Consider the following 12583-nt stretch of genomic DNA (forward strand, 5'->3'; position numbering starts at 1 on the left):
CAATTTGTGTATTTATCAGTATGTTTCTTTCCTAGCAATCATGTATTCTTACTAATTTGTAAATAGGAGTTGTGCATCTAGAGATGACCATCTTTTACGGTAATTGAATGGTCTATTTACACTGGTACATAGTTTAAATCCTATGTGAATTACAATTCCTTACTCTATAAAAATTATCCATGAAAACTAGGAGCTTACAAAATCCTAATACAATTTGTATATCTGTTAGTATGTCTCTTTCCTAGCAATCATGTATTCTTACTAATTTGTAATTTTTACAAGTATAATATGTTATAGACTCTTACTTAGAGTAGGACTTGATCTTCTTCTTAATAACTTGAAACATTATCTCTATAGTTGATTACCTTTTCATAGTCAATTATGTCTTCTAGCACTCATGAATGATTATGACATATAATCCCCTTAGTCAATTGTTTCTTATCTTTTATGGTTGATTTCTTAAATCACAGTCGATTTCAGCTTTTTATGAACTATTAATTTTCTTATATAATCAATATGTGGTTGTTTATTTTTGGTATAAACAATGACTATATTTCTTTGTTTTAGAATAAAAATAAAGTGATATCCTGTGTAATTTAATGCTGAGATCGATCAAATTAATTGACCATAAATGACATGAAAAGGAGCCCTTGTTACCCAAAAATATTGACCATGCTCTTTATGCTTGTCTGACATATCAATCAATTATTTCTTTTCAAAAATCATGCATGCTTTGGCTTTTAGATGCAATGTTTAGAATCCTATTGCTTTATTTTTCTTTACTTATTCATCTTGCATACAAAACCCTTAATTTTTCTTTTAAAAGCTCAAGATATTTTTTAACAAGGAAAAAAAAATTAAGAACTCTAAACCTTTTTCTTCTTCCTAAAGGACACCAAAATAACACCCTCAAGCTTTGTTGCATCAATATTATGCTTATTACTAGTTTTCAAAATATACAGATAGTTTATCCCATTTCAATTTATTCACAATCAATGTTGCAAAAAACACAAAAGGAGAATGGTCTGGCTTATTTTATGAGAAAAAAACAACCATCCTAAAAAGAACATCCATTCACGTTGGTTATCGAAAAAGAAAAGACGTCTATTTGAAGACAACGATGTCAAATATTTAGAAGAAATCAATTTCAATATAGCCTAGTATTGTTGTTGTAGATTATATATTAGGTATCAGAATAGGATGCAATAAGACTTCAATGAACAATGGAAATGTCAAAATACTTTTTATGCCATTTAGCTATCCAAATTCACCACCAAACCTAACAAAGAATTATTGGCTGCTCTATTTCTCTGTGTGTGTGTGTGTCAAAATCTAGTAACATTTTTTTTATTTAGGTATAGAGTGAAAAATATTGACTTGTATGACCTGGCTATAATAGGAGGCTTATATCTAATAGGTAAGGAGCTTTGTCCTTTCATTCAAATATTAATAAAGAGATTTAGTGTTAAGTGCTCTTAAATTCATTACCTTAATAAAAAGAGGGAAAGAAAAAATATACTTGCCCTTACACAAAGAACAATAACTTTCCTACTATATTAGATATGTAGCTATTTGATTTGTTCCATGTCTATACAACCCACTAAAGCATACCTAAAGATGACAATGACATTGGCTAAAGGTAGAATAATGGCATTAGAGCCTTTTATTCTCAATTATATTTAAAAGGAATTAGGAGAATGCCAAACTAAATAAGAGGATGAGCCATTTATGATGAAGGAAAAACTTTATGGAATGTATGGTGGGTTCAGGCATAGGGAACTACCTATTTTTAAGGGATTAACAATGTGAAATCAAGTTTTAATCTAGACTCTTACTTAAGAGAGAGCCTTTTATAATCATTCTTTTATATTTTCTCTTAAAAACATATATAGAAATCCTCCTAAACATCACAAATAAAAGTGACACTAAATTATCCCCTCTAGCATTAATGAGGACAAGATCTCAATGGGTATTTCTTCCTCAATGTTAAAGGATATATATTGAAAGGGAAGAAAACACTATAGATTGAAAAAGTGTTATAACTTATTGGGATCTACAATTTGGGCTAGTAAAGATCCGATTTCAAAGAACAATTATTATTCTTGTGAATCATACAACTCTCAGTTGTTAGTTATATAACTTGGATTCCTCTATTCCGTTTTATTCCCAATGTTTTATACTTTGGATAAAACTCATCCAAACATGATGACTTTTAACAGCCTGGAAAAAGTTAAAGAAGTGACAATAGCAATAAAATATCATTTTAAATCCTTTCAAGTAAAAAAAATCCTTTTTTGATGAAAAACAACCTAGTAAAGAAAGTAATAGAAAGAACTATGAAAACATAGTTAAGAGATTAAGTTAAAGGTATCCAAATGAATTCTTAGGTAAAAACACGTTACTGTTTATACCACTCAATTGTGTTATTTGTTTTATGTTCTCACAGTTTATTTTTTGTGGTGTCTCTCAGCCTATCAAACCTTTTTCTTCTCTAAACATGATGACTTTTTATAGCCTAGAACATACTAATACTAATGTATTATACTATGAATAGAGCTTGTCCAAACATTGTGGTTAATGGCCTAGAACAAGTCGAAGAAGTGACTGAAGTAATAAAATGTCACTTTAAATGCATTCATGTGAGGGATTTCTCAAAGACTATAGGCCACTAGTCAAGATTTTTTCTCTTGTATAAAAAGACACTACATATCATCTTCAATGCTTCTATACTTAAGATATTAGAAAATTTCTTTTTTGATGAAAGACTACTTAGTAAAGAAAGCAATAGGAAGAACTCTAAAAGTATAGTTAAGAGATTAAGTTAAAGGTATATAGATAAAGTTATTGACCTTTAGGTCAAATATTCATGTTTTTATATATTTTGATGATAGCAATAAAGTTGTAAATTGACTAATAATATGCATTGTAGAGGATAAGTTTTAAACAAGTTTATTTAAAGAACATATCAACAAGTATGAAGGATTTCATGAATAAATCAATTAAGAAGTCCAAAAGGGAAGAAAAATGACGACTTAGATTTAGTATTCATTTTAAATGCTCATTGTAAATCTTTATATTTTACTTGATAGCACAATTAAAATAAACTCACACACTTCACTTTGTATCCATTAAAGGATTGAAAAATAATCTAATATAATCTAAAATAGATGATTTTAAGAATTCACCTATGTTAATTCTTCAAAATTAGAATTCTGCATGAATCGATTGACCATTTGGTATGAATAAATGAAATAACCGATCGCTTATTCATCATCAACACCGAACACCTAGAAACTCTGTAGCAACTAATCAACCGATTGGCTTGACCAATCAAAACTGGTCGATTGTTTTAGCTATTGGTGGAGTTATGATGGCTATAAATAGTTAGTTTTTACTATATATATATATATATATATATATATATATAACTTGTCTAATTGTAAAATTAGAAAGGAATTCTTAACATATATCATATACAAGTTGTTCTAAGTGAAAACATAACAAAAATATCAATCTTTAATTATACTTAAAATTTATGTAATAAACCTTCATAATCTAGCAAAACAGTATATATTCTCATTCTTACTACACTTAAACACTTTTTAATCCTATATGTGCTATATTATGAGATATTGAGATATTAGAAGTTTCAATTGTAATATCCATTATATTAAGAGAGGAAACTATGATAACAAAAATTACACTTGTAAACCTTTGAGAGTTAGGAAAAAACTTTTGGTTTTGGTGAGGTATTTTTACCAAGGAAAAAAATATTGACGAAGGAATATCTTTAAGTTGGAGAAAAATCTTGAAGAAAAAATATCTTTAAGTGGTGTAAAAATCTTGGTGTGGATTATCAAATGGTCATTGTACTCTAAAGCTTGAACAAGTTAAAGAATACAATACTTAAGTATAGTTTGATATTTGAGGTGTGGATGTAGACTGTCAAACCACATTAAAAAAATTTACAAATTCTCTCCCTATCAAGGCACCTTAATTATATTGTTGATTATTATATATATTTGAATTAATTTGCATTACTTGTTAATATTAGTGATACCCTTAATTCATCCTCCTTTTAGGTGTTATAATACTATAACAATAAGATAGATTTGGAGTTGATAATAAAATATTGGTTGTTCAAGTTATATGCCTAGAATATAATAAAAATGATGAAGAAAGCCATGGTCAATGCAATGAAAATTTAGCATGACAATTGGGTTTTGCTACCAAAGATAATACAATTGATTTTGTACACACAATGAATACATGTCTTTAGAAATTGACGACCAGTTTGATGATATCTCTATTGGGTTTCCTAAAACATATAAATACAGTGAAAAAAGTAATTTTAAACTTTTTTAGTCTCATGGATCTCATTAGACAATATAGGGTTGTTTAGGGTGTGAGCAAAGATTACATAAAGATTAATTCATCTTTCTAAGGTTTGGCTAAGTCTTTGAGGTTAGGTTATCATAAGTCATAATAAGTCATTCAATTATCGATCTCCAACAATAATCTATACGAATCACCATATTAAAAATCTTCTAAACCTTTTTAAAAGATAATGATTGATATACGCTAACTCTTTTCTTTTCTTTTGTTTAGTTGTATATGTTAAGAAAAATATGACGCATAACATCTATTTATAGAAAAAAAAAACCTTATATTTCATAATAATAAAATAATTTCACTTTTTCCCTTTAAAAATATCACATATATTATTTAAAGACAATTATTAGAAATTTGTACAATCAAGTCCCTACTTGAATTTTCTAAGTCAAGAATTGTAATCCATTGTTGTTAAATTTTAGTCTTTAATTTCCAAAACTTATTTATAATTAAGTCATACTTGATTAATTATCTTAATTTAATTTTGTACTAGTAACTCTTAATTTGTGTGATCCATTAGGTTTCTAATATATTACCCAAAATATAAATCATAATCCTAATCATAATAGGATCAAATAAATTAAATAATTTAACTCACTTTCAATTCAAAAAATTGATTGATTTATATTTGAAGATCAAGTGCAACATCTACTAAAATGTCATGATCCTCCAAATATTAGAAAAGTCATATATAGTTTAACTTAACCTTTTAATAGCTAGTTTCTTAGTGTAATTATTGTTCATTTATCAAGAATGTTTGTATATAGATATTTAAGCATAGAGTATGTATGCTTTGTGAAATCATGTTTATTTTCAATATCATAATCATTGATTTTTTCAAATAAGATTTGAGCCCTTTTCAAGTTTCATTTTGTCTTGCGCAAGAATTTTACAATCAATACTATTTAAAAATATGTAAAAAAGTTTCTCTAATTCATCTACGGTGATGAATCCTCTCATAATAACTTAAATACCTTTATATGGTTCATGTTATACCTAATATATGCTTATTTTTTACCTTTGATTAAGGAAACATATAGTAAGTATCAAAATATAACATTCTCTTTATAAGATAATTTAGTGATCTCAAATTTAAGAATCACTTATACAACTTAGTATACTTGTTGAGTAATCTCTATTGGGTTTAGTATACTTGTTATTTTATAGGCACCTGTTTATTAGTTCTAAATATCTTTCACACATCACCTTATGAGAATATCCATTTCCTTTCATAAAGAAAAAAAAACACAATGTGTATAAATCCTTATAGCTCTAATTAATGCCCAATCTTAATAAAATATTGAGTAGAAACATTTTGAACAATGCTTTGATACAATAAGATTCCTTATAATTATTGTCATACTATGACAAAAAATTATAGGGCTTGACGAATGTTTGAAGGGAAAAACCAAAATAAATGGAGCTGCCACTTAGTAATTAAAGGAAACGAGAAATCCTAAAATAGACACTAGTTCTAGAAATCCAGGCACTATGTTAGTTATGCTTAAAAAAAGTAAACATCACCCTTACCATATCCTTTCAAATAGAAGAATACCTTTCGTATGTGTTTTATCTTATTCATGATATTGATTGCCTAACTTTATTTAAAAGTTCATTCATGATCTATTTTAATGAAAAATGGTGTCGATCTTTGAGAATAGGAGACTCATTGATAAAACAAAAAATTGATGTTAACCCCTAAAAATAAATGATTTTGTTTATTTAGAAGAATGTTTTATGTTAATACCTAAAAGTAGATGATTTTGTTGGTTTAGAAAATTTTGACATTAATCCTTAAAATAGGTGACTTTATCAATTTTAAGAAATCCTTGATGTTAATCCTTAAAATAGGTGATTTCATCGATTTTATAAAACTCTTAGCATTAATCAATTAAAATGAGATTTTGTCAATTTTACAAAAAGAACTTTGATTTCATTAAAAAAAAATTAATAATGAATCAGACTATCTTAAAACATTATATTAGACTTATCTTAGATTTTTGGAAGGGTTTTGGAATGTCGACCCATAAGGACCTTTTTAATATGGATCAAATCTTAAATGGGTTTTATAAACAAGTTATAAAACCTTATATGAAAACAAGCAATATAGTAATTAATTTTTGTTTTTCTTCCTTTTTAGAAATGGGGAGATGCCATAGTAAATTGAGAACATGGAAATAACATGTTAATTACAAAACTTGCATGAATACTAATTAAATGCAAAAATATATTTTTGTTTCATGAGAGGTTTGGCCAAAATGCATGAAATTTGAAACACATAGGAAATAAAACTCTAGATGACAATTAAATCCTACGAATAAAAGATCTCAAATCTCATATTATTCATTCATGCATCATCTAAACAAGAAAAAACATGTCATGATTTTTTTTCATAATCAAGGAAGCATGCAACACTTGAACTAGAGTCTTTTGCATGCATCATCATCTAAAAACAAAACATATTTCAAAACCCTAACTTTATCATTCCAAGTCTAGGTTACAAGCAAACCTAAAAACACAAGTTTTGGTTTTTCTTTCATGTATTTGTCTTCTAATCAAAATCATCATATTTATTCTGTTTTTTTTAAATAAGAGGCATGAAAAACTTAAATAACACACAAAACCCTGAAAAGCTCAAATTTAAATTTTTATCCATGCATTTTTCACATACTTAACCATCATATTTTTTGTATTTTTGATTAATATATATATATATATATATATATATATATATATGCAATGTCTAAATTTATCCTAACTAAGTCTAAAAACACCTTCTTCTTTTCTTTTTTCTTTTTCTTTTTTTATCTTGTTCAAGTATTTTAAAATAAAAGGTAACATTATATACTATTTTTTCCATAAACCCTAAAGAAAGAAAAAGAAGAAAAGGAGCTGTGACTTACTTGAATGATGGTTTTAGCAAAATGTGGAGGTTTTATACAGGCTTCTAATGGTTGTTACGATGGTTAGCAAGTGGTGGAGATGATTATGGTGGTTTTTTTTCTCTCTAAACAAGGGTTCCTCTTTTATCTTTGGTTAATACTTCTTTTTCTTGCTTCTTTATACCTTTTAGAACTCTTTGGTTTTAAATGAATTGATTTAATGATAAAAAAAAACACGTTATTTTCTTCTTTATAATTTGAGCTTTTTGGTGTTTGGGTATGGTCTCTTTTCTTTTCTTTCCTTTTTCTTTCTCTTATACAAATTGGTTTGCACTTAAATCTCTCTTACCCATTATCTCTCTCTCAAGTTTGAATTCTCTCTCTTTATACACCCCTTGTTTCTCACTATGTCCCTCTATTTATAGGCAAGGGAAGGTCCTATAACTTTTTTAGATGGGATAATCTTGTTTATTGATCTTATTGAGTCAATATTGGCCATCCACCATTGTTGTTCACTTTGTATAACATGCTAAGGTTGGCTACTTTGGCATGTATTTTCTACCATCACATAGAGATAATAAGGTGGGTCTTTGGATGAAAATGAAATACAAGTGCATAGAAAGAGGTGGGTGTGTTTGTTGTCATTTAATGTTCATGTGAGAAAGATAAACTTGTATTTAAAGTTGGGCTAAAAATAGCTGAGAAAAAAACAAGAAAAAAGTCAAGCATACGTGAGGGAGATGATAGTCGCACCATGCTTTTGAAATAGCATTGTTTAGTGCCTTTAATTTTCATTTTCAACAAGAAGCATAATTATATGTTCTTGTACTTGTTTTATTTCTTATGTTATTTTCATCTACATCAGTTGATATTAGAGCTCAATGATTCTTGGTGTTTAGTGTTGTGAGCTGAAATAATCATGGTTGAATGAGATCGTAAAGCATAACATGTTTGGACAAGAGAGAATGAGGAGGTTTTCCATTGGAAGAGAAACGTTCAAGAACATGTGATATAAGAAATACAAGGACATATTACAGAATTTAAAAGAGGTGTTCAAGAATTGGTGATAGAAGAAATGTAATGATGACCTATTATAAAATTTAAAAAAGGTGTTCAAGAACTAGAGATAGAAGATATTCATAGATAGATTACAAAATTAAATCATGTGTTGGTAAAGGTAAGAAGCCTTAAGAATTGTAAGAAGAGTGATCATAGATTCCTAGATGATTTTAAGAACTAATTTCAAAGGCATGAATAGAGAAGATAACGTCTTGATCAAGATGAATATGGTATTGAAACTAATTTTTTTTTATGATTCTAGTTCTTGTGTAGATTAGGATCAAACATGAGGAAGAAACTCAAGATGTCATCGAGCATGAGGGTTGTATAAATCCTATAAATCTTTAAATTTGGATCTACAAGGATGCTCTCATAAAATGAAGAGCACTTAGATACTCCAATAGAATAGAATATAAGAAATTTTTAGCCACAAAGAAATCAATGGACCAACCTACTATTTATTGCCAATAATCAAGTGTCAAAAGTTGATGTTTGAAGAATTTCAAGGTGAATTTGGTGTTGTCAATCAACCTAATTTCTAGATTTTTTAATTTATTCAGGTTAGATTTTAGATTTATTTAAGGAATTGTAAACTTTTTAGAGATATAATTTTTCAAGATAATTCTATGAAATTATACAAATTATTCATAATAAACCAGAAGCAAACAACTTGTATTCCTATTAATACATTTCCTTTCTAACAATCATATATTTCCTAATTTATAATTTCTACGAGTACAATCTACTATAGGTTTTTGTTCAGAATAATCATATCATGATGAATCCTTATCATTAATTACCTTGACATAGTGGATCACATCTTCTTCCAATCACTTCTCGTGACCGTAGTTATTAAACCCGGCTCAAGGGTTGGCCCGGCCGAGGGGCCGGGTCCTGGGTTTCATGGGTCAACCCGGGAAAATTAAAAAAATTAAAATTTTAATATTTCATATGAAAAAATTCATGTAAATATAGATTATACATATTATGAAGTTTAAAAGAATATTTTATAAAGTTTTTTATCCCACATTAAAAAGATATTATATTAAGCTTTTAAGTTAAAGTATTTAAACTAAAAAAGTATTTTATCCCATATTGAAAAAACATAACTTTTTCCTTAAAAACATAGAGTATATATACTAATAGGTTTCAAATCCCACATTGAAAAAATATCCCACATTGAAAAGATACTATGTTATCCTTTTAAGTTTAAGTATTTAAACTAAAAGGTTTTTTATCCCACATTGAAAAAACATGATTTTTTTCTTGGGAACATAGAGTATATATACTAATGGGTTTCAAATCCTACATCGAAAAAACGTAACTTTTTTCATGGGAACATAGAGTATATACATGAAAGAACTTCAAATCCCACATTGAAAATATACTATGTTATCCTTTTAAGTTGAAGTATTTAAACCAAAAGGTTTTTTATCGCACATTGAAAAAACATGATTTTTTTCTTGGGAATATAGAGTATATATACTAATGGGTTTCAAATCTCACATCGAAAAAACATAACTTTTTTCGTGGGAACATAGAGTATATATATGAAAGGGCTTCAAATCCCACATTGAAAAGATATCATGTTATCCTTTTAAGTTGAAGTATTTAAACCAAAAGGTTTTTTATCTTACATTGAAAAAACATGACTTTTTTTATTGGGAACATAGAGTATATATACCAATGGGTTTCAAATCCCACATTTGAAGAAAAAAAAACCAGGTCTCGTCCGGGTTCTTCCGGGTCCCGAGTCGACCCGTCGGGTCACCTGGGTTTAGCCAAGCTGTTGCCATAGCCGGTCTTTTATTAAACCCGGACCAGTCTAGCTACCGGATCGACCCGTCTGACTGGGCCGGGTTTAATAACATTTCTCGTGACCTCTTCTCAGACCTGATCTCTTTCATAGGTTCATAGGTCTATTTCATTATTCATAATTCGAGCTGTTGCAAAAAAAAGGTGTGTGAAGATTTTGTTTTAAGAGAAAAAGGCATTCATTTTGTTACGTTAAAAAGCTCTTTTCATCATTAAAGAAACACTAATCATCTACTTTCCTTGTCTCCTAATCAACTTTAAAAAAAAGATAATAATGAAATGAAATGAAAATCTGATATCAAGCCCGACATATGTCGAGTTACTTTCAGCAAGCAACCTCTTCTTCTGCCATAGAAAGATGGTTATTTCATTTTTTTATAAGAAAAAAAAAACTATTATTATCATTTTTCCTTTTTTTTTGTCCTTTTCTACATCAAAGAAAAAAGTAGACCCTACATATATCAACCAAAATTTCCAATCAATTCCTTCGACCAAAACTTTCCTCTCTATGTCAATTAATTCTATCAGCTCAATCGACACTCCCAAGTCACGGGACAGTAAAGAAGAAGAAGAAGAAGAAGCACCTCAAACAAACTTAAACTGTCCGCACACCAGATGTTTGATAACATACCCCACTCGAAACTCCTTCTAAACTTTCCGCCCCGTCGCCTTCGCCACCCTGATACACCTCTCCACTCATCCCAGACGGCCCTTCAAACAACCCAGATTCCACAATCCTCTCTGCAGCTTCCAAAGTACTCCCCCTTCTTGCATGCCTAAAAGCAACCTCCCTAATCTGCGCGGGAGGCAATATCTCTGTCGTTGCAGGAATTTCCGGTACATTCGATGGAAAATTAAACGTCGCCGAAGGCCCACGTAAACATAAAACAGCAGCATCATATGCTCTTGCTGCTTCCTCCGCGGTATTATATGAACCTAACCATATTCTATTTCTACTGTTTGGTTGCCTTATTTCTGCTACCCATTTCCCCCACTTTCTCATCCTCACTCCCCTGTAACGCCGGTTATGATCCCTTCTCTCCCTTCTCTCTCTCACCATTTTTTATCCTTTCCTTCCAAAGGGCTTTTCTTATCTTGCCAAGAAGAGAGACGGTGGATGCTTATAAATAACGTCACGGGAAGTGGGAAACGGAATGAGTAAGAGGGTGCGGATGCCTGTAAGATTGTCACGTGGAGAGGTTCTATCATATTGATTGAGATGGGGGCACGAAGAGCTACAAGATGCTTACACGTTGACGAGATTATTGTGACCGTGTGGAAAAGTTAACATGTGGGTGCGCCCGTCCATGCGCCTCTTTTTTTTATAGTTATCAGGTGCTCATTGACTGGGTCAATTATATTCTTCTTTGCTACCAAATTTTATTGACGGCAGGTCCTTTAATTTATTTTTCTTTTGAATGCTAAACACCACTGTATTTATCATTTTTTTAAAAATAAAATAAAATAAAATGTTATCCGAAAATGCCGTAATCATCAGCCTTTTGGGATATGGGAAAATGGGTATAAAAAATTGTAATTATAAAGGCTTCTTCTTTTGACAACATCTAAAGGCATTTTTTACTCCGTTGGGAGAACGTGAGCGTTCATGTTTTGAAAGTGATGCATACCGATTTTTAGAGAAAACCTGATTATTTTTATGACTCTGAATCCAATTAATTTTTTAATATAAAAATATATATCTACGATGTTAACATATTTTCAAATAAAAAAATTAATTATAAATTCATAACATAAAGTATATTGGATGTATTTTTTAAATATTAAAATAAAAACATCTAAGATTGATCCAAGTTAATCTGTTAAATTTGAAACTTAAATCAAGAAACCATGATAACCTTATATATAGAAAGTAAATCAAAATAAATTATGAAGATCAATCTCTAATCAATTTGATATTGAAGGAAAAATATTAATTAAAAAAAGGATAAAAAAACTACTAGAGTCAATGTAAGTTAATATATATGTTAAACTCGTAACTCGGATCATGAGATCGGGATAAATCAATAGAAAACATATATAAATAAAATATGGGGTTATCCTTCAATATTGGGTTGGATATAAATTGAAAGAAAGGATATATGGGGTTATCCTTCAATATTAGGTTGAAGATAAATCAAAAGTACTCCTCAAAGCATCAAATCATCAAATCATCAAATCTCGTTTCGCAATACACGCTTAAAATCGCGTTCTTGCAAAGTACAAATCTTGGCGTGATTTCTCAAATAAATCAAGTCACCATACATCAAATCCAACAAAAGAATCATAGAATTGTCTTATTCTTTTGAAAGAATATATTAAGTAGAGATTGTACCCATTCATATATTTAATAAAATCATATATTTGTACATGTGTGCTTGTTTAATTTCAGGTGCTCAAAATTATGTCTATAAATTTCTGGTGACTCTACTGGAGAT

General features: G+C 29.2%; 1 protein-coding gene across 1 annotated transcript; it reads right to left on the bottom strand.

Annotated features, from left to right (window-relative positions):
* Positions 1 to 10552: 10552 nt before the first annotated feature.
* LOC133689307 (ethylene-responsive transcription factor ERF016-like) lies at positions 10553 to 11278 on the bottom strand. The gene has a single exon (XM_062109119.1). The coding sequence runs from the start codon at positions 11206 to 11208 to the stop codon at positions 10744 to 10746; it is 465 nt and encodes a 154-aa protein (XP_061965103.1). The 5' UTR covers positions 11209 to 11278; the 3' UTR covers positions 10553 to 10743.
* Between the last annotated feature and the right edge of the window lie 1305 nt (positions 11279 to 12583).

The sequence above is a fragment of the Populus nigra genome, chromosome 3, assembly GCF_951802175.1.
Source record: "Populus nigra chromosome 3, ddPopNigr1.1, whole genome shotgun sequence".
In the NCBI taxonomy this organism is placed as follows: domain Eukaryota; kingdom Viridiplantae; phylum Streptophyta; class Magnoliopsida; order Malpighiales; family Salicaceae; genus Populus; species Populus nigra.